The sequence below is a fragment of the Asparagus officinalis genome, chromosome 5 (assembly GCF_001876935.1).
Source record: "Asparagus officinalis chromosome 5, Aspof.V1, whole genome shotgun sequence".
Lineage (NCBI taxonomy): Eukaryota > Viridiplantae > Streptophyta > Magnoliopsida > Asparagales > Asparagaceae > Asparagus > Asparagus officinalis.
In genome coordinates, this window is record NC_033798.1 from 127,872,859 (window position 1) to 127,895,887 (window position 23,029).

General features: G+C 39.7%; 3 protein-coding genes and 1 long non-coding RNA gene across 4 annotated transcripts; 3 read left to right on the forward strand and 1 right to left on the reverse strand.

The window, feature by feature from the left end:
* Window positions 200-2,758, forward strand: LOC109841241 (chorismate mutase 2-like). The gene is made up of 5 exons (XM_020410147.1): window positions 200-508; window positions 1,396-1,482; window positions 1,604-1,747; window positions 2,105-2,197; window positions 2,296-2,758. The coding sequence occupies exons 1-5, from the start codon at window positions 299-301 to the stop codon at window positions 2,530-2,532; spliced, it is 771 nt and encodes a 256-aa protein (XP_020265736.1). The 5' UTR covers window positions 200-298; the 3' UTR covers window positions 2,533-2,758.
* Window positions 3,277-7,155, reverse strand: LOC109841240 (probable purine permease 5). Its single transcript, XM_020410146.1, has 2 exons — window positions 6,942-7,155; window positions 3,277-4,495 (listed from the first exon to the last, which is right to left on the reverse strand). The coding sequence occupies exons 1-2, from the start codon at window positions 7,003-7,005 to the stop codon at window positions 3,435-3,437; spliced, it is 1,125 nt and encodes a 374-aa protein (XP_020265735.1). The 5' UTR covers window positions 7,006-7,155; the 3' UTR covers window positions 3,277-3,434.
* Window positions 17,644-22,680, forward strand: LOC109841243 (GTP-binding nuclear protein Ran-2). The gene is made up of 8 exons (XM_020410149.1): window positions 17,644-17,751; window positions 17,839-17,908; window positions 18,145-18,201; window positions 18,297-18,414; window positions 20,235-20,324; window positions 20,414-20,593; window positions 20,691-20,768; window positions 22,063-22,680. The coding sequence occupies exons 1-8, from the start codon at window positions 17,749-17,751 to the stop codon at window positions 22,130-22,132; spliced, it is 666 nt and encodes a 221-aa protein (XP_020265738.1). The 5' UTR covers window positions 17,644-17,748; the 3' UTR covers window positions 22,133-22,680.
* Window positions 20,775-21,942, forward strand: LOC109841244. Its single transcript, XR_002247210.1, has 2 exons — window positions 20,775-20,928; window positions 21,821-21,942. It is a non-coding gene; the product is annotated as an uncharacterized LOC109841244 (long non-coding RNA).

The window sequence follows — 23,029 nt, forward strand, 5'->3', positions numbered from 1 at the left end:
AGGGGGTGTGGCACAAGGTGTGACTGGGGATGTGACTGTGGTGCCACCCTTTTTATTTTCTATACATATATTTCCTCGGATACTGATATATTTTTTCCTACCAAGCAAGCAACCGTGTGTTTCGGGTCCCACCAGCTTGGGTCCACACGGCTAAGCGCGCACGACACGAGTCACACTGCCGTCAATTGAGTCGTGGTCGACGCAAATCAAACGCCCCCTTCAAATTAACGCCACGCCGTCCTCATCAATTGCCTCAGTTCCGCTGAAAAATCGAAAGGGAAAGCCCCCATCCATCGCCATGGCGTCGTCGGCGGAGGAGCTCTCAAAGGAGTTGAGCCTGGGTTCAGTGAGAGATTCCCTGATCAGGCAAGAAGACTCCATCGTCTTCGCCCTCATCGAGAGGTCCAGATTCCCCTTCAACCCTAAGGCCTACCGGCGCTCTGAGGATTGCGGGGGCGTCTCTCCCGCCAAGCTCTTCGTCAGGGAGGCCGAGGCCGCTCACGCCAAGGTCAGATTTTGATCGCCTCTTCTGCTGCTTTCGGGTTCCATCCCAAATGGGCCTCGATCGGTTTAGCTTTTGGGGTTTTTGTTTACAAACCCAAGGTTTTTTAACATAGCATCGTAATCCAAATATAGAAACTTACACATCATATGACAACTGAAAAATAAATTGAGTTTATAAAAATGAATTCAGGTTTGAGGATGATTTTAGAAGTGGATGGGTTTGAAAGTAATTCAGCTTAGAACTTTGGATTTAGATATAAACCCACAAAAAAAACAAGCTTTGCTCAAATGGTTTGTTGTTATTTATTTATTTATTTATTTATTTGGTGTATTTTTTTCCACTAGTGACATGAGCTCTGATCCTTTCTGATGTTAAACGCCGTAACAAATTTTTTTTTGCACTTGTTCTTTTAATGCCACCAACCACACGATTTATTAAACAACTGAATATGTATATTTATCTTTGAGAACTGTAAATTTTGACCTATGCAAGCATATTATGTGCTGGCTAATTGGTCATTACATCTTTTTCGTAATTTGCTTTTCTTCCTGGTCTTTGCTCTCTTAAGCTGCATGCGTCGAAGTGGAAGAACTAAGAATTTTTGAGAAGTTACCCAAAAAAAAGCCAGGGATTTATTAATTATTGGAAGAGCATGAATAAGTTATAAAACTTATCATGGTACAAAATACTGTTATGTTCTGACTTCTTAGGAATATTACATCGATTATTTGTAGATTCCTTTAAAATTTTATTTACATTGTTTGTTTCAAAACATGCCAAGGAGGACGTAACTTCTCTATGTAACAATGAGTATTATTCATCAAATAAGAGAGAAAATAACTGTAACTCATGGACAATCGTCTAAGTTTGTTGTTACACATAATTTGCAGGTTGGAAGGTATCAGAATCCCGAAGAGAATCCCTTCTTCCCTGATGATCTACCTTCACCGATGCTTCCTCCTTATGACTACCCACAGGTCATCGTTTCTCGATAATCAGAATCAAATCTCCAATTTGAGGAAATTTTCTTTTTAGATAGAACTTGAGGATGTTTTTAATCTTTACCTGCATATGTGTCATGCTTTATTTCAATTGCAGATATTTCATCCAGCATCTGCATCTGTTTGCGTCAACAAGCACATATGGGATATGTACTTCAATGAATTCCTTCCTCTATTTGCTTGCAAGGGTGACGATGGTAACTATGCGGCAACAGTTGCAGCCGACCTTGTCTGCTTGCAGGTAAGAAGGGTTAACATTCAATATTCATTATTATTATTCCCCCTATATTTGTGTCCTTGGTCCCAAATCTTGTTTGCTATGCAACTAAGAATGGTTAAGATGTTAATTATGGTTTCTTGTACCTCTGTTGCTTGCAAGTGATTATTATTATTTCCTCTATAGCCTATGCCTAGTTCTAAATTCTTACCTTCAAAAAATAAGAAGGGAATTATTGAGAGGCAACGCAAGCTTAATGCAAGAACAAAAGCTAAATAGGACCTTCACAAAAAGTTTCATTTAATTTCAAGCACAATTAGTAAGTCTCAAGAGCCGAACTTAGATGGACATAATTATTTATAAAGCATTCCCTTTGTCCAGGCACTATCGAGAAGAATCCATTATGGGAAACATGTAGCAGAGGTGAAGTTCAGAGAAGCTCCAGAAGCTTATAGCCCTCTCATCCGTGCTCGGGTAACCCCTATCGTATCTATCTCATTGCATCTTTATTCATCTTAGAGAGCTCATTTTATTCTAAATAATATGGGGATACTATGTTGTGTTATATGCAGGATACCAATGGCTTGATGAAATTATTGACATTTGAAAAGGTTGAAGAGATGGTGAAGAAAAGGGTAGCGAAGAAGGCAAAGGTGTTCGGGCAGAATGTTCATTTAGAGGACAAGGCTGACGGTGATGAAGGAAAATGTAAGATTGATCCTTCACTCGTGTCTCGCCTTTATGCAGACTGGGTGATGCCTCTAACCAAGCATGTTGAAGTTGAATATCTTCTTCGTCGTCTTGATTGATATTTGAAATAGAATTTTGTGGCTCGGATGGTTGTTTTGGAGTAGAAAAAGCTATCTAAGTGACTACCTCGTGTACCATCGGGTACCTGTTACCGGTAGTAAAAGGGTGGTTTCTTCTGGCTGCAAAACATAATCAATAATAGAGTTGCCACTGAGAGAATGTTGTAATGAACCTCTGAAGGAATTTGAAATTATGATGTTTTTTTCTTCAATTTTTTTAGAAAGTTTGATGCATCGATTATGTCTGGAACCTATAGGTTATAATCACAAAAGTTGTCTCTTTGCAGTAAGACCGTACAGCATGAAATGGGTTATTTGAAAGATACATATGCCTCCCAAAAAAGCATACTCATTAAAAAAAAAGGATTCCTGCCTGAAATAATTCTAGAGATGCTCTAAGATTGTACATGCATGTCATGCACAGAAAACTAAACATATTGGTCAGCTACGAGCAATATAGTTCCCAAGAAGAATGAGCTCTTAGCTAATATCACTGTGCTTTGACATAAACAAGATTAGCACCAACTTAATCTCTCTTCTATGAGAATTAACTGTGAAATTTGGCTGCCTTTTTAGGCTGGATATGCCACATGAGACGGCCTCCTCTAATTTAACAAGGGCATTCTACAACCTGCATACGATATCGAGCTATCTCGATTTCTACTACCAAGCAATAATTCTTACCTATATGATGAGACATACTTCAATATTACACAAAAATAAGGACAAAAATCACACAAGAAATAGAATTCATCAACTGCTCTTCATTCGCAAGTAGTAGTAAGATGTTTCTGTTGATTCACAATCAGAATCAGGTGAATGATCGCAATAAATGCCAGCTTCACCAACTGAATAATTACTACAAAATGTACTATCAAGAGTGGTCTCAGCAGGTTCTGATGCTAGGAGTGTTTGCTCACCGAGGTATGACCAACGATATAAGACCCAAATCCCCACACAGTAAGTATCAGAGATAGGATCTTGAAACCGCTCATTGGATCATGCAAGAAGATAACCGCCGCTACACTTGTAATAGGCACCCTCACCGCATTAAGAACGCCAGCAAAAACAGTAGAAGCCAGAAAAAGAACCGCAGTACCCCCCAGAACCCCCAGCTGAAAAGTAATCGCAGACCAAACCAACACCATAACGTAAGAAACCTCCCCGCCCTTAAAATTCTTCGCTTCAAGACTCATTCTCTTAAAATCTCCACTGATAACAGTCCCCACAGTGGTAAAAACAAACGCAAATAACGATACCACCACTTGCTGCTCTAACACAACATGAAAACTTCTCCTACCCAGGATCTTTATAAAAACTAGTTCAGAGAGCGCAAAGATAAGACCATGAAGAGCTGAGCCAAGAATATCCCATACGAATCCCAAATTGTACTGAGAATCACTGATACCTGGATATCTGTCAGATTGTGAATCGAGGCCTATAACGACAGTTGAAGCTGTGATAATGGCAATGGCATTAATTGAAGAAAGGTTCAGCTTGTTCTTAACGATGAAATAACCGAAAAGGGAAGAGAAAGCTAGAGAGGATGCAGCGAGGAGAGAGGCAGTGGATGCTGGAAGATAAGCATAAGCCCAAGCATACATAAGATTATCAGCAGCACTGAGGAAACCTAACAAAATGTACCAAAGAGATAGCTTTAGTGTGAGAGGTGTTGGAGAAATTTGAAGGAAGAAGTAGAGAGGGATCAGGAAGAGTAAAGTTAAAGGCCAGCCGGCAACCGATACTAAAGAAATTATCCATTTGCTGTTGCCGCCATTGGAGTAGTAGACACGAGAGAGGATGCTCGAAGCTGGAAAGGCTGTGAGCATAGAAGTGCTGCTTAGAGTTAACAGGACCCAGAAAGAGAGAGGATGGGTTTTGTATGTTTCTTGAGCGAGAGCCCTGAGTATGGATATTCTTTCTGGCAATGATAGACGGGGTTCTTGTGCTTCTCGTATTGTTCCTGTATTTGCAAAGAGACCATTTTGAGTATGAAAGAAGGGAAGAAAAGATTGAAAATGTAACTATCTATATCACGACCTTTATTAGAATAACATGAGCTTTATCTATATACTTTTATTTAAAGGAAGCCCTTTGGTTTGTGTGAGCTTCAACTTTAAAAATTCCAAAAATGCCCTCGTATGTTGAAAAAAAGATAATGTCCTCACATTTGAAAAAAATAAGTGGAGATGCCCTCAAGCCTGAAAAAATCTGCGGAAATAAGCTCAAACCTGGAGAACTCCATGCTCGTTCCCTAGACAATTCGACTACAACACTACGGATGCACGTATCACGTGCACCCGGAATACTAGTATTGATAAAAAGGACGTGTGACATCATGGTTCTTTAATCATATTTATATTCGTAGGCTCAGTTGTACAACACAAAGCCAATATTCAAGCCCTTTTGTGATTACAAAAGATCGGTGATATAATACATCAAGGAAATCCATTTTCGTAAACAATTGGCACTTTTTGACAGGATCTCGATCTTCTACATCTAAATGTGTGTCATAATACATAGAAGCTAGTTATAGAATTCTTTTTTGAGGGAAATGAACTAAATAGAACTTATGTAGTTGTTTGATAGCTCACTTGATGCAGGAAATGTAAATGTTTAATATCTGTCATACCTGAGCAGATATTCTATCCTATGTGTTCTGGTATTAAGGAAACATGCATGCCAATCTCGACAAAATATTTCAAAAATAGAACCTAGAAGAAGTTAAAAAAAAAGAACTTGTATTCCGTAGGCATTCAGAAAATACGTTACGCATCTCACAAGTTTACAATATGGAAAATACAATGTGGAAGTGTCAGGTTTCATGGTAAGAATCTGGTGAAGCTAAGACCTATTCAAGTCTGACTACAGAACATATTCATATTGCTTGTAGAGTCCAAATGCTTCTGCTTCTTTTTATAAATTCCTAGCATTCTTTTCTGCCATCAAAGGCATAAGTGATAATGAGCTTAGGATCTAACATAATCTGAAGTACGTAGTTGAAAACTTGAGATGGTGTTGTTCGTTTGATCTACTTTTACCAAGAAACCCTTTTTTTTTGTTCGACAGAAGATAATAAGAAGGTTTTCTACCATATTTTTGAGCATCTTTTATTTTTTTGGCACAAATCTTGATGCAAAGGACAATGAGAAATGGACTATATGGCAAGGTATGAAGGTATAGCATGTTTCGCTTTTGCATTCAGAGTGAAATGGACGCAAATAGTTGAAGAGTTCTCAAAAATTATTTGTTAAGAAAAAATGGACAGAATGTTTATAAATGTCTCTTTTGTGTTTTTTCTGTTTTTGACGTGCACATAAACCACAAACTTAGTACAGGGACGTTTGAATTATGATCTAGTTCAACATTCAAGTTCTAAGAGAATCTAACTACAATTCTCGAGGGAATTTTTGCTCGATAGCTTCATGATTGTGTTCCACGCACTTCCGAAACATAAAGCCGAACCCTTCAGCTATAAAATCTATTGCCGTGCATATATACACACCAAAAAGCACTGAAGTGAAATACCCGAGGGGAAGAAGATGTTAGTTTAAAAGCCAAACAATATTTGCACCAAGAAAACCATTCTTCTCGATATTTATGTAGATATGCCTCAAAGGCTTAAACCCGCGGCATCTGTATCACAATTCATACTTATTGCCAATCCTTCTCAAGTTTCTCCACTCCCAATTTTCTTTCTAGAGGCAATGCTCATGACTTACAACCTCCTCATATCAACTCTCATTGTATTCCTCCTTTGAAAATGGAGCATTAGCCCTAACAACAAGTCGAAAAGACCTCTTGGTTCATCGTGCAATTGTTCTAGGCCTGTATACAACTGGATGTATTTTTTTTAAGTAAAAATGTGTTCTTTAAACCCGCGACCTCTGTATCACAATTCATACTTATTGCCAATCCTTCTCAAGTTTCTCCACTCCCAATTTTCTTTCTAGAGGCAATGCTCATGACTTACAACCTCCTCATATCAACTCTCATTGTATTCCTCCTTTGAAAATGGAGCATTAGCCCTAACAACAAGTCGAAAAGACCTCTTGGTTCATCGTGCAATTGTTCTAGGCCTGTATACAACTGGATGTATTTTTTTTAAGTAAAAATGTGTTCTTTAAAGAAATTTATGCGGTTGCAAGAAGCACCTTTTTTTTTCTTTTTTGAATCAGAAAAAAAAAAACGGTGCTCGTTGCAACTCCTACTGTTTCTTCTTGTTTGACGGCGTCTACAAATAATTTGATAAAAAAAGAAAAATCAAATATCGACATTTGCTACCTATCAAATTGTTTACTTGCACGAATCACTTCCTCAGTTATCAAACAAACACCCAATTCATTAAAAAGTTTCTTTCTTCTTTTTTTTTTTAAAAAAAAGAAAAGATTTTGAGAGGAGATTGGAACCTGAAATTGAGTTCTCATGCTGCGGAGGATCAACATCCACTACAATCAGCTCGGACTTATCCATTCTCTTTGCAGATCACAATTGAGAGGTTATAACAAGACGTAGGGTTTTCATTCTGGGGAATCAGCCCACCAATTATATATGGAATTGAGAAGAAAAATGAAGAAATTGGACTGAAAATAGAAAGATACGGGAAGGGGGTAGTTTGTAATTTGGTTGGCATTCTTGTTGAAAAGAAGAAAAAAAAGATTAGGTTTTTATCAGGGATTCAGAAAAGAAGAATTTTTCAAAACCGACCCATTTCAATTTTTTTTTCTTAAAACCGACCCGTTTTTTTTTATTTATCAAAACCGACCCGATTTTGTAATTAGCAGCTTAATCACTATCCTAAACAGTCGGGGTTGGCAACCCCGACTATTTAGGAAGGTGTTAAACCCTAATTAGAAGCCTTAAACCCTAAAAATTAAGGTCCTAAATAGTCGGGGTTGCCAACCCCGACTGTTTAGGAAGGTGATTAAGCTGTTAATTACAAAATCGGGTCGGTTTTGATAAATAAAAAAAAAACGGGTCGGTTTTAAGAAAAAAAATTTGGAGTGGGTCTGTTTTGAAAAATTCTTCATTCAGAAAAAGCTGCTGAGGGGGCAACGAAGTCGTTAGCAATGACAAGGACGCGGTAGCTAGGAAGCGGGCCTTTAGTATATCGTGTCGCATATGCGAAAAGTTCACTGTGCGTAAATAAATTATTCTTTGCATGAACAAATTATTCTTGGAAGTAGAAAAATTAAAAAAAATGGCGTGGTAATATTATTTCATCATTTATTCAAGAAAAACATATTTTGTCACGTTGTCAATGAAATGTTCATAAATTAAAAAGTTTAGTTGATGTGCATCAAATGTGATGTGGATGTTTTTCTGCATTTACATGTTTGGAGGCATGTTCACAGAGTGAATGCATGAAGCATGCTTATTAAAGTTTGTTTTCAAACGTTTACTTTTTTTTTACTTTCATGCAAACGAAGGCATTCTAACTCGCATGAAAAGTGTACTTAGATGCTGAAAATGTTGAATTTGAGAGCCTTTGTATTGATTAATTAAGACACTGAACCAAGCGCGCTGGATACTTTATTGATGACACATGAATATTATTCTCGATTTCATGCTATATCTATTGGTGTTGTGTGAAGAGGATGCTCGACTCTTATGCTATCTGCACATGCAAGATACATGACAACTTATTTCTCAAACACTTGTACAAAAAAAATTATGGATGGTTATAACATAGATTGTGAAAGTCACCGTTATTTAATAGAGAAATAATTTCTTATTTTAAAAAAATATTATATTGTCCTTAAACTATGTATTAAACAACATCAAAAGTAATCATTTCAAGTTTAAAAATTAATTAGCTTAAGTTAGTATAATTTAATAATTTCTTGAAAATTTATCATTTTAATGGAATTATTTTCATTCAATATCAAATCACGGAATATTCAAATTATGCATTGAAAATAAAAAAGAATTGTGTATTTATAGGAAATATTTAGTATTTTCATTTTTGGCTACTATAAGAACAATGCCATGAGTTACCACCTCTTGATCACTTATAGTACCCCAAACATCCGACTGCATTTTCCAACTAAAATAAAAAATTACTTTTGAAATTACATTGTACATCCAAAATAGACCTAAGGTGTAAGAAAAATTACCAACTTGACCATTAGTTCAAGTGTTATATTTGGTTATTTATAAAATATCTTTTTGGGGAAGAATGATGGATTGTGTGGACGATTTAGAAGATACAATTATGGAGCATGTTAGTTTCTATTTGTCTACTCTGTGGAATTTGCCATATCTTATCCAAACTATTTGCATGGGCTTGAAGAAGATGTTCTTTCTTTGATCTTCCCCCAAAACAACTCCTTTTACTTTACATGGATCATATATAGAACGTATTTGGTATTTGGATATTCTTCGTGTTAATGACCTAGCGAATCATTCATGATTGGTCATGATACTTTCTAACTGGAATAGAAATGATCTATAAATTAATTTTCATTTTGAAATGCTCTTAATGTAGTGTTTGAATCAGTCAAACAAAATTCCTACACTTTTTTCCTAGTAAGTAAATTTTTTAAATGTATTTTAAATGTATACATGGGGAAAAAGTAGCATGCAATGAAAAATGCAAGCACGGTTTGGGTTACCTCATTAAAGTTGATTTGGAAGGAGGGAAAAGTCAATTGATTTGTAAGTTAATTTTATGAAACACAATTTTAGAAAACCCAAAAGATGCCCTCAAAGTGTGTGAGACATATGTAAAAAGGCTAAACACTCCTTTACCAGTTTAGCCTTAAAAGTGATGCTAGTGATAGTTTAGCCTAAAAAGTGACAAATACGATAACAAATAGACATTTGTGGTGCTAGAGACAATTTTTAAGTGAAAATTTAACTGGTTTTAGTAGATAGACCCCTCACTCTCTCCTATTTTCAGATTTATCTACTCAAGTTCTAAAATATACAAAAAAAATCTCCCCCCACCCCCACCCCACCCCACCCCCAACCCCCCAACCGCCCTAATCACCTCCTCCTCCTCACCATCTCCTCCATTATTTTCTCATCCAGATCCCCAACCTCCCATCCTCTCTCCCACTCTCTTTCTTCCTTTTTCTCCATATCTTCCCTATTACTTCCACCTTTTCATCTTTCTCCAAGCCCACCTCTTCTTAAATTCTTTCGCTTCCCTTTCTTCTTTGTTCTCTTTCTCATTCTTTCTCTCGCTCCCCTCTTCTTCATCCCTCCTAATACTTCGAGTAGAATGTTTGATGTTGAGTCTAAGAAAGAAAGATGAGGAGATTGAGTTTTTGATGATTGGAAGGTGAAAAGAGGATGGGTAGAGCAAGGAAGGAGATGGAGAGGGAGAGGGAGAGGGAGAGGGAGTGGGCGAGATGCAGAGAAGACTTGATGTTGGGTCTAAGAGAGAAAGAGGAGGATGTTAGATTTTTTTTAATGATTAAAGGGTGAAGAGAGAGTGGGCGAGCAAGGAAGGAGAGGGAGTGAGGGAGAGAAGGGGAGGTTGGCGATTGGGAGGGGAAGAGAATGAAGAAGATGGTGGAAAGGAGAATGTAAGAATGAATATGGAAAAGCATAGAGAAGGAGTGGAAGAGAAAAAGGAAAGTTGGGGATCAGATGAGAAGAGAATGGAGGAGATGATGGGAAGTAGGAAGGAAGAGATGGTGGGAAAGGAGGGGTTTTTTAATACACAATTTAGAATTTTTTTTTAAGGGTTAATCCGAAAAATATGAGAGAGTGGGGGTGTTAGTCTAAGATGTAGACTCAAAGTCGAGACGAAAACTGGAATCAAAACGACGAAGAGAACAAGCTGGAGATCCACGGTCGACCGCGAACGTGCACATGAGCTCAGGAGGAGCTGGATCCGAAGGCGGTCGACCGCGGCGGTCGACCGTGCCAACCCTTTAATCGATTTAAGTCACTATCGTTTGATACGGTCGACCGCAACGCAGTTTGACATTTTCCTAAACTGTTTTGGCTTCTGTTTCTACCGGGACTCTATATATACCTTAAATGTTTTTAGGGTTTATATAACACGAAAAAAGAGTTTTTTTTTTACTGCAGAAAGAGAGAGAATCTCAGAGAGATTAAACCCTAGTTTGAGAGCTTGTATTTCTTCTTCAATTAATAAAGAAATTGTGTGGTGTGGCTCCCGAGGACGTAGGCACGTTGCCGAACCTCGTTAAATCTGCGTGTTCGTATCCTTTACTAGTTTTGCAAGGTTAGATCTTTATTTATGGTGTTATTCCTACTTTCCTACTTTCAACACAAGGGCCGGAAGGGCAAGGGTTCGATTGATTGTTTCGAATCCCCAACAACTGGTATCAGAGCTTTGTTCATCAATTTGTGTGAAAGCCATGACAGAAGAAAACAAATCAAAGATCGAGAAGTTTGACGGTTCAGATTTTACCTACTGGAAGTCGCAGATGGAGGACTATCTGTACCAGAAGGACTTGTATCGCCCGTTGATGGGCAAGGAAAAGGGAAAGAAGAAGGAGGAGTCAGATGGTGATTGAGAGATACTGGATAGGAAGGTTCTAGGGCAAATCCGGTTGTCACTCGCCAAATTAGTAGCCCACAATATTTTGAAGGAGAAGACGACGGTGGGGCTTATGGAAGCGCTCGCAAAGATGTACGAGCAACCGTCGGTAGCAAACAAGGTGCATCTCGTCAAAACTCTTTTTAACCTCAAGATGGCAGAAGGACGGTCCTTCACGATGCAGCTCAGTGAGTTCAACACGATTGTTGATCAGCTTATCTCCGTGGACATCACGTTTGATGACGAAGTGCAAGCCCTATTGATTCTATCGCATTTGCCGGATAGTTGGGCAGGTTGTGTGACGACAATCAGCAATTCGGCGGGAAAGGAGAAGTTGAAGCTGAGTGAGGTTGTTAGCATGATTCTATCCGAGGAGGTTAGAAGAAAATCATCCGAATCAGAAGGTTCAGGTTCAGCTCTAAACTTCGAGCAGAGAGGCAGAAGCCAGAAGAAAGGAAACCAGAACAGGAATCGGTCGAAATCAGTGAAGAAGAGGTCGAATTTGAAGGTTAGGTCTATCAAAGGGAAGTGTTGGAACTGCGGCCAAGAGGGCCATATGTCTTCAGTCTGCAAAAGTCCAAAGAAGGATGCGGGTGAGCAGGAGGCTCATATCGTGCAGGATACCTTGATCCTTTCTATGGATAGCGATTCAGATTCTTGGGTCATCGATTCAGGAGCCTCTTTCCACGTCACTGCTAACAGGAAGCTATTTTCAGAATTATGTAGCAGGCAACTTTGGAAAAGTGTATTTGAGAAATAACGAGCCCTGTAATATTGTTGGAAAGGATGAAGTACAGATTCAGATGAAGGGCTCTAAGTGGACCTTGAAGAACGTGAGACACGTGCCGAAGCTAAAGAGGAATCTTGTTTTAGTGGGACAGCTTGGAGCAGAAGGCTATGTTTCAACATTCACAGGGGATTCGTGGAGAATCTTCAACGATACGATGATAGTTGCTCGAGGCAACAAGTTAGGAACTCTCTACCTCACCTTACATGCGAGTGACACCCTCGTAATTATAGCTGACAAAGAGAGTGCAGATCTGTGGCACAATAGGCTAGGGCACATGAGCGAAAAGGGAATGAAGATTTTGCATTCACAAGGAAAGCTAATCGGGATCGACGCCGTGGAAGTCGCGATTTGTGAAGACTGCATCTTATTAAAGCAGAAAAGGGTTGGTTTTCATAAGGGTGGAAGGCCACCTAAGGCTCAGAAGCTAGAGTTGATTCATACAGATGTATGGGGTCCAGTTAGTGTGTCTTCTTTTGGCGGTTCGAGATATTATGTCACCTTCATCGACGATCACTCGAGGAAGGTGTGGATCTACTTCATGAAGCACAAGTCAGAGGTGTTTGGAATCTTCAAGAAGTGGAAGGCCATGGTGGAGAATGAGACAGATCTGAAGGTGAAGTGTCTGAGATCAGACAATGGTGGAGAATACGAGCTGGAGGAGTTCAAGAGGTTCTGTGCTACGAATGACATTCGGTTAGAGAGGACTACTCCAGGGACGCTGCAGCGGAACAGCATTGCGGAGAGGATGAACATGACCTTGACAGAGCGTGCTAGGAGTATGCGATTATATGCAGGTCTGTCTAAGATATTTTGGGCGGATGCGGTGCATACGGCAGCTTACCTTATTAATTACGGACCATCAGTTCCATTGGATTTTAGGATTCCAGAGGAGGTTTGGAGTGAAAAGAAGATAAATATCTCACACTTGTGGGTATTTGGTTGCGTGGCTTATGTTCATATTAGTGATCACGTCAGGGACAAGTTAGAAGCTAAGTCACAGAAGTGCACATTCATTGGATACGACATTGATGAGTTCGGGTATCGTCTTTGGGATGAGAAGAACAGGAAGATCATCAGAAACAAGGACATGATATTCAATGAGGATGTAATGTACAAGAACAGGGAAAATGCCAAGGATAGCCAAAGCAGTGGGAGCAACACTATGGATACAGGTGGATCCGAGTACATGGATTTAGAGGAACTTCCAGATAGGGGTGATGATGTTTGTTCTGACCATAGAAATGAGGAGGCTCCAGATGCAAAAGAAACTACCCAGAGCGTGGAACTTAGGAGGTCATCCAGGGTACCCAAACCAAATTCCATATATCTTTCATCTCTTAACTACCTATTGTTGACAGATAGCGATGAGCCGGAGTGCTATGAAGAGGCAATACAAGTGAGTGAATCTCAGCAGTGGGAGCATGCTATGCAGGAGGAGATGGATTCTCTACTCACTAATGAGACATGAGAGTTAGCCTAACTACCTGCACAGAAGAAGGCCTTACATAACAAATGGGTCTACCGGGTCAAGCAAGAGAGTGATGGAAGCAAGAGATTCAAGGCCAGATTAGTAGTGAAGGGGTTTCAACAGGGAGTGGACTACACGGAGATATTTTTCCCTGTTGTGAAACTCACAACCATCAGAGTAGTGTTGAGTTTGATGGCTGCAGAAGACCTCTTTCTTGAGCAGTTAGATGTGAAGACTGCTTTTCTTCATGGTGACTTGGATGAAGAAATCTACATAAAGCAGCTTGTTGGCTTCATTGAAGAAGAAAAGGAAGAGATGATGTGCAAGCTCAAGAAGAGCTTATATGGTTTGAAACAGGCTCCGAGACAGTGGTATAAGAAGTTTGATAACTTCATGCAGAACAATGGCTACAGAAGATGCAATTCGGATCATTGCTGTTATTTTAAAAGGTTCGAGTCTAGCTTCATTATTTTGTTATTGTATGTTGATGGCATGTTGATAGCAGGGCCGTGTTTGGAGGAGATAAACAGTTTGAAGAAGCAGCTAGCAAAGGAATTTGCAATGAAGGATCTGGGTGTAGCGAAGCAGATTCTAGGGATGCGAATCAGTAGGGATAAAGCTGAAGGGACATTGAGATTGAGCCAAGCTGAATATATTGAGAAGGTACTTCAGAGGTTCAACATGCAGAATGCTAAAGTTGTTAGCACACCCCTTGGAAGTCAGTTCAAGCTATCTGAGGAGCAATCATCTAAGACAGATGCAGATAGAGAGCATAGAGCAGGGTGTCATATTCTTCGGCCATTGGGAGTCTCATGTACGCGATGGTTTGCACGAGGCTGAACATCGCCCATGCAGTGGGAGTTGTGAGCAGATTTACAAGCAATCCAGGGAATCAGCATTGGGAGGCCGTGAAGTGGATAATGCGGTACTTGAGAGGGACAACGAACAAGCTATTATGTTCCAGGAGGAAGGAGTTGGTGCTGCAGGGATACTTGGATGCGGACTTCGTCGGTGATCATGATACGAGATGAAGCACCACGGGTTATGTTTATACCTTAGCGTCAACAGCAGTGAGCTGGGTCTCATGTCTGCAGAAGATTGTCACTTTGTCTACAACCGAGGCTGAGTATGTCACGGTGACTGAATCAAGCAAGGAGATGATCTGGTTGAACGGGTGCTTGGAAGAGTTGGATCTAAAGCAAGGAAGAGGAGTTCTTTATTGTGATAGCCAGAGCGTTATATATCTTGTCAAGAATCCAGTATATCATGTCAGAATGAAGCACATCGACGTCAAATATCATTTTATACGCTCGCTAGTTGAAGACGGAAAGTTGCATTTGATAAAGATTTTTGGGAGTCAAAATCCGACGGACATGTTGACAAAGGCAGTCACCATTGAGAAACTGGAGTTGTGCGCAACTTCAGTTGACCTTCACGAGTAGAAGACGAAGGCGGAGCTACACTACAAGGATCGGCGCGATTGTCGGGTTATTGTTAATTGAAGAAAGAATTTTTTTTTCGGGGGAGAAGATACATGCAAAGAAGGGGAGAGTTCGGGTGAACTCACTGCAGGTACTTTGATCTCCAAGTGAAAGATTGTTAGTCTAAGATGTAGACCCAAAGTCGAGACGAAAGCTGGTGTTTGTTGGAAATTTGATGTAAAAAGACAATGAAAGAAAATTTGACTTGTATTCTCTCAAAATCGATTACAATTTGGATTCCGATTACAAAAGAGAGGAGAATGAATTTGATTCTCCCCTTTGTTTAATTCTGGGTTCTTCACGGTGGCGATGGAGTGCCTCCCTCGAATGCTCGCGTCGAGTTTGCTTCTCGTTGACGATCCGAACATCTTGATTCACTGGAACGACTGGAACGATGTCTTCTCCTCACGATTTGACGCTGTGGAGAACTTGCGTGGCAAGTTTGAAAATAACTCTGAACGAGTTGATAACTCTGAACGAGTTTTAGAAGAACTTGCAGAGCAAGTTTTGAACTCTGATCGAGTTGATAACCCTGACGAGTTTTAGAAGAACTTGCAGAGCAAGTTTTGAACTCTGGTCGAGTTGATAACTCTGAACGAGTTTGAACTCTTGAAAAAGAGTTGATTTGAACCGAAAGTCGGTTATAAGCCAAGAGAATGCTCCTGTTGCCGAACTTGGAGATGATCTCTGTTGGAGAATGATCCGATTTCCAAGAAATTCCCTCTTTGCTGCCAAGTCTCAGATCCCAAAAAGCCCTTGACCGAATCTCTCTCTGTTGATGAGATAAAAAATTCGATCCCCAAGCTAGCCGCATATCGCTTCTTTTCTGCCCAAAAAAAGAAGCCCTGAACTCAGTTGAGTTTCCCACTATTTATAGGGGATTTAGGGTGGTAACTATCCCCTTAATCCGCTCTTAAGTGGGGCGAAAATCCCTCAAATCGTGGGGAAAAACAGTTCTTGGAACTGTTCATTGCGTGCTTGAACGAGTCAAACGCTAAAAACGGCGTTCTGGGCCTTAACTCTGCGTCTAAGGCCTGAGACGCAGAGTTAAACCTTTGTCAAAGGTTTGAAACGCACAGGCCGCATGCGTTCTGGAATTGGAGACGCACAGGTAGCTTGTGCGTTGAAATTCAACTCTGCATCATGAGTTTGGGACGCATGGTTGAGTTTGTTGAAGAACGCACGTTATGTGTGCGTTTGTGCTTTAACTCTGCGTCACAGAGTTAGATGTCTGCTGGAAAACGCAAAGTTAAGCCTGTTTTAGGCTGAAAATGCACAGTTCGTGCTGTTTTAGATATTAACTCTGCGTTTTGATGTTGAAAACGCAGAGTTAAGCCTGTTTAAAGGCTGAAAACGCACAGTTGTGCTGTTTTAGAGATGAACTCTGCGTTTCAGTCTGAAAACGCAGAGTTGGGCCTGTTTAAAGGCTGAAAACGCACAGTTGTGTGCTGTTTTAGAGAGGAACTTTGCGTTTTAGGCTGAAAACGCAGAGTTGGGCCTGTTTAAAGGCTGAAAACGCACAGTTGTGCTGTTTTAGAGATTAACTCTGCGTTTTGATGTTGAAAACGCAGAGTTGAGCATGTGCGCTTTGACTCTGTAATGCAGAGGCGAACCTTAGGCGGGCTTGGCGAGCTTCAAGCTAAGTCCAATGTTCTGACGAAGTCCGGTCTTGCAGACGGACTTCAGAACATAATTTGCTACGAAGAACAGGTCATAACTTTCAAACCGTACGTCGGAATTGGACGAATTACATATGAAAATCGGCTATCTAGAGTCGTCAGATTGTAACTCCCGATGTTGATTGTGAAGGCTGTTGAATTAGAGCTTTCATTAGTTGTTGTGAAGGTCGTCAGATTGTAACCTTCTACGTGAAAGTCCTCAAATTGTAGCCTTCTGGAAGTCGTCAGATTGTAACTTCCATCATTGGTGTTTTGATGGGGGATAAACTATCTATTGTGATTTTTAGACAGCCTACAGCTGGAATCAAAACGACAAAGAGAACAAGCTGACAGATCCACGGTCGACCGCGAGAACCTGGCGGTCGACCGCGAACGTGCACAGGAGCTCAGGAGGAGCTGGATCCTAAGGTTGTCGACCGCGGCGATCGATCGCGCCAACCCTGTAATCGATTTAAGTCTCTGTCGTTTGATACGGTAGACCGCGACTGTGTGTGGTCAACCGCGATACCTGTGCGGTCGACCGTGACGGTCGACCGCGACGCAGTTTGACAGTTTCCTAAACTGTTTTGGATTTTGCTTCTACCGTGACTCTATATATACCTTAAATGTTTTTAGGGTTTATACAACACGAAAAAAGAGTTTTTTTTTTACTGCAGAAAGAGAGAGAATCTCAGAGAGATTAAACCCTAGTTTGAGAGCTTGTACTTCTTCTTCAATTAATAAAGAAATTGTGTGGTGTGGTTCCCAAGGACGTAGGCATGTTGCCGAACCTCGTTAAATCTGCGTGTTCGTCTCTTTTACTAGTTTTGCAAGGTTAGATCTTTATTTGTGCTATTATTCCTACTTTTCTACTTTCAACATAAGGTCTGAAAGGACAAGTGTTCGATTGATTGTTTCGAATCCCCAACAGGAGGTAAGTCGAAATTGTCTATTTATCATCACATTTGTTACTTTTTAGACAAAAGTGTCGCCAACCTCACTTTTAGACTAAATTGATAAAAAGGTATCACTTATGGCCTGTTTTTTCAAATTCCAGTCGGCGGACCGCTCATTGTTCCTCCAACGGATCTTTTCTCCACGTGTCACCATCTTAGACCATCCTTAAATCCGACGGCCCAAAAAGTCGCGTTCATTCACCGCAACCGAAGCTTCTAGCAAATAAAACCCCATTTCTAGTTCTAGGGTTCCAAGTCTTTGTATAAAACCCTCGCATCTCTCTTCTTTCTTCAATACTTTCGTTAATAAAAATAATTTGAGATCTGAGAAAATCAAACAACGAAATGGTAATTTCTTCACATCTCTCGCATTCTCGATTAGGGTTAGGGTTTTGTATACACTATTTGCTCTAATCTCGATTCTGTTCGTTTCAGGCGTTGCCGAATCAGCAGACCGTGGATTACCCTAGTTTCAAGCTCGTCATCGTCGGCGATGGCGGAACTGGTGATTATTTTTTGTTTTTAGCTCTTTTGATTTATGTAAAATACTTGATTTTTATATCTTTGATAGCTAACTTGAGCCAAAATCGTTTCTTTAGGGTGTCAAGGCCTTTTTCGTTTTCATTTATCTTTCTAGGGTTTATGATACATTTGAGCTGGAAGCTAACTTCTTTTTTATTTTAAAACTTATGCTTTATTTTTGCTCGATTAAACTCATCTGTTGGTTTATGCGTGATTTAGGGAAAACTACATTTGTGAAGAGACACCTTACTGGTGAATTCGAGAAGAAATACGAACGTAAGAGGCTCTTTATTTATCCTCAGTTTTTTTTAAAAAAAAATATATGTTTATGGTTTGATTTTTAATGCTTTATCCTTTTTTCATACGCGCAGCTACTATTGGTGTTGAAGTCCATCCGTTGGATTTCTTCACGAACTGTGGAAAGATTCGATTTTATTGTTGGGACACTGCTGGGCAAGAGAAGTTCGGGGGTCTCAGGGATGGATACTAGTAAGTTCATCGGTGTTTCCTTTTAGCTTACTTATGTTGGACTGTGTAGAATACATCTCGCGTTTTCGCTCGATCAACTGTAGTTACTATTAGGAGTGGTATTTGATAATTCTCATCTGTGATGTTGCTATGATATGTATTCAGCTGGGCCCTCTCTTGGTTGTTTTATGCAGTACTTTCCGGGAAGTGTCTAGATGTAAAATAACCTACACTCTTTATTTAGCTTAGCTTTAGTTTTCGATGTTAAGCGGTCAGGCAAAGATATTGCTCTTTCAAATAAGTATCTGATCTGGTTCTAATTGGCTTAATTTCACGCACTGTTGTCAGATTGGAGTTGTTACAAATTTTTTTGGTGTAGTTTCTTGTGTAGTTTGGTCGTCTTTGTGCTTTTATATATCTGTTCAATGTGCAATTTTTTTATGTTGTAGTTCAGTCTGCATTTTGGTTATATATCTAGTTTTACCACTCCCTTTTCTGGAAGGGGAAAAAAGAATGCATCCTTTTTTTGTCATGTTATAAATCTACAGACCAATGAGTTTTCCTTCCAATATTTGTGCAAATTTGCCTGAAAAAACGAGTCAGGATATAAATGCATCCTTTTGAATTTTCCTTCTTTTCCACATGGTCTTAGAAACATAGATCTCCATTTATATAGTGCTGTACAGTAGTAGTAGTTGTTGTTGAAGATATTATTTTTGAAGGACATTTTTTAATATGCTATTCATGTATGTCCATGCAGCTTCCACCTTGTCACCATTTTGTTTCTTATCTCGACCATTCTAGTATCTAATTTGATAAACCTTTCCCCTTCATGAACTTTTATTTTTATATCGTCTATTCCAAGACCTGAATTTGTTAGTGGAGATCATTGAAAAGCATTAGCTCTTTAGGATCCTGATCCTGTAGCATTGTGGATGGATATCAATATTATGCCCAGTCATGTGTGATTCTTTTTATTTGAATCCATGATCTGTTTTTCCCTGTGGGCACTTTGTTTTCCCCTTCTTTTAGTCAATATCTATATATAATAGCGAATGGTAGTATCTTCTTCTAGGATCTGAGCTTCTTTAGATCTATTATTCCAGGCTCCATTAGCCGAGAGGAAGTCATGATTAGCTCATGTACTGTAACTCAATTAGCTCATGTTGCTGACCTGTAACTAAATTAGAGGCTCTGGCATTATTTTTTCATATGGTTATTCCATTATTTTTATAGTAATTATGTGCAGCAGTTTAATGCAGTTTGATATTTTCAAGCGTGTTAACATTGGTCTGTTAGATCTAGCTATGCCTTTTTTCTACGACTAGTTCATTCATTCATTTTTTGAAAAGTTATCTTGCCACTTAAACATTGTAACTTTTTTAATTGATCAAGGACAGAGCAGCAAGAATATTGACTTTTCTTCCTTCACTTTGCACTCTTTCTTTGTGTTTGCTTCCCTGATATTTACTGGTGTACAATTCTGCGTTCAAGTCATAAAAAGCATATTTTTCTAGCGCTTCTGTTTGTACACATACATATTTCCTAAGCTCCGTCCACCCAAGCACTTGCATGATCTTGGAAATTTAATAGACAACTGTACAAGCTTCTGATGTCACCAAATCGACTATTATATTTCTATTGTTTTACTTTTAAATTTCTAATTCGAGTTTGTGTTTGCAGTTTGATTTGAACTTTGTCAACCATTACTAAAAAGACAGATCTTGCTTGTAAAATCTGCATCTTAAAGTCCACGAGCTGTCACCTTACAACTGTTCCGTGACTTTACTTTCTGTTTTGCTAACTTGTCCTTGTCCTATCTTTTTGTCTCGAATTTGCAGTATCCATGGCCAATGTGCAATCATCATGTTTGATGTCACTGCAAGGTTGACATACAAGAACGTCCCAACATGGCATCGTGACCTTTGCAGGTTTGTTGTTGAATTTAACTAAGAAGATGCTACCCAATTTTGCTGGCCATGATCCTAACCATCCTTTATTCTATGTTAAATATACTCAGGGTGTGCGAGAACATTCCTATAGTTCTGTGTGGCAACAAGGTTGATGTAAAGAACAGGCAGGTGAAGGCCAAGCAAGTGACTTTCCACAGGAAGAAGAACCTGCAATACTATGAGATTTCAGCTAAGAGCAATTACAACTTTGAGAAGCCCTTCCTGTACTTGGCAAGAAAACTTGCAGGGTACTAATAAAAATCAAGACCTTAGCTTTCATCTGCTTATATCAATTAGAATAACAAAAGAATACCTGATTATGCTAATGACCTTACTCTATTGCAGGGATCCAAACCTTCACTTTGTCGAGTCTCCTGCTCTTGCTCCGCCAGAGGTGCATATTGATTTAGATGCACAGAGAAAGTAAGTTTTTCTTCCTCATGTTTTAAATTATTTGTAGGATTATTTCTAGACACAACACCCTCTACTATGTTGTCATTTATATTCTGTAAACTATTCTATTAGCATATACACTCAGAATTTCAGCAATATTTTCTAAGTTAGGTTGTTTAGCTTAGATATTGTGGAGATCTATGTTACCCCGACACGGGATTTTTGGTCCCGTACCCGTGTCGGGTACGTTTTGGGTGCGGATCCGCACCCAAACGGCAGGGACACGGCATCGGGTCAATTGCAACTTTAAAGGAATTCGACGAATCAAATTCACGAACCTTGGGAGCCCAAAGGCGATCGGAGGAGGCGATCTCATGCCACCCGCGAGAAATAACCAGCAATCGTGCCACGTTGCGTGCGTCCAAAAACTCAACTATCCTCGTCACAAGATCCGATCCAAGAACCTCCAGGGGATCCTGATTGGATTCGATCATCATCGGCTCTTCCCCGCTCTCCCTCCCCTCTTCCGCTTCTTCTTCCTCGGCTCCGACTCGTCTCCTACTTCTCCTCTCTCTCTCTCTCTTCTGGTTCTTCTGCTCGCTATTTTCGCCATTGGAGGGGAGCTCGAAGAGAGAGGAGGCGTAAATGAAGGGGGGTTGGGAATTAAAAGTGATAGAGTTGGGTTTGGAAAATGGGACTCGGGAAGGAACTAATTACGGGGCTGCCATCAAAAATATCTAGTTGGCGTGTCCTGCTTCATGGGCCTGCGATCAAAAATGGGCCTGTATCTATCTATTAGGCTTGATGTGTCAGGTATCTCTATATAAAAGTGAAGAGCTTTTTACATATGCATCCCTAAAACCTGTATATTTATATCGACCCTTGAATATTTGCATAAACTTACTATGAACTTTTAAGAACTCGATGAAACTTTTCTCCCTTAGCAAATTCCACTAATAGAGTTTACTGGGGAAAGGGTTTGTATTTTTACAAATTTGCCGTGTCCCCGTACCCTACTTTTTACAAATTTACCGTGTACCGGTACCCGTACCGGTACCCGTACCCGTACCTAGGCAACATAGGTGGAGATTGTGTGATGATGAATTACCTCTTGCCCCTCGGGTTTATTGAAAAAACCAAATTGCCCTCTATGATTGAGTAAAAAAATGAAGTTGTCTGAGTATTGAGGCTGTAGGTTGTAGTTAAAAAAAAAAACTTTCAGGGATCGACTCTTATGTGTTCAATTGACCCTTATTTGGAATAACAAGACTAATTCTGCAAAAGCTGGATCAATTCTTTGACCTTGTTTTTTTTATTGAAACAGGCATGAGGAGGATCTTGCGGCAGCTGCTGCTCAGCCGCTCCCTGACGACGATGATGATGCATTTGACTAGAGCGCATGTTCATCTCTCATTCGCTTCACCATTCTGAAATTTTTTTGGTGTGAAATTTGAGTTCTTCGGTACATTAGGTGTGTGGATTTCTGGACTGAGAGAAAGAAAGATGCTAGGAGGGGAGCTTGGTTGAGGTCTCGGATTGTGATTACCGTTTGCATTTTTTTTTATTAATTTGCAAAATTTGTACCCTATGTTGTGTTAAGGGGGTAGTGTTGCAAGAACCTAATGTTGCTATCAGCAGGTTGGAAGTGAAGCTGGGAGAATGACCAGCTGAGTGGAATTTGATTCCTTCGTCTGCTCTGCGAACTGTTTTATGGGTTGATGCCCCAAGTGTAGTTGCATGCCTCCTTGGTTTATCTTTGAATCTTCTATTGTCACAGGTTAACGTTAGGTTAACCCTCTCTTTAGGTAATTTGTTTTTCTAGCTTCGATTCTACGGGGTTCGCTATTTCCGTGGTTTCTCGTAAGTAATTGATTTTTATGTATGCTTTGGGGGTGGCGGTGTATAGATTGCACCGTCTTCAGATGTTGTAGTTGTTTTGTCATTCTCTAGCTCTCTTAATCTTTTGCTGAGTTATCTGTAGAACTGCATTTTTGGTGATGTTGATGACTCGTTTCGTGTGGCTTCGGGTTATCGCCTTGTAATTTTTCTAGTGTTTGTGTGGTTGGTTTGTATCTTCGAATCTTATAAAAAAAGCAAGTATCAAGACTAAACTAGCATGTTCACGTTCTTAGTGACGCTACAAAAAAAAAAAAAAAAAAAAAAAAAAATCTTCTTAGTGACCCAAAAAAAAAAAAAAAAAAAAAAACTAACATCTTCGAATATTCACATCCTTGGTGATGTTCGGATGGTATTTCTACGTACTTCCGACCCCACCAAGCGATATCCGGACC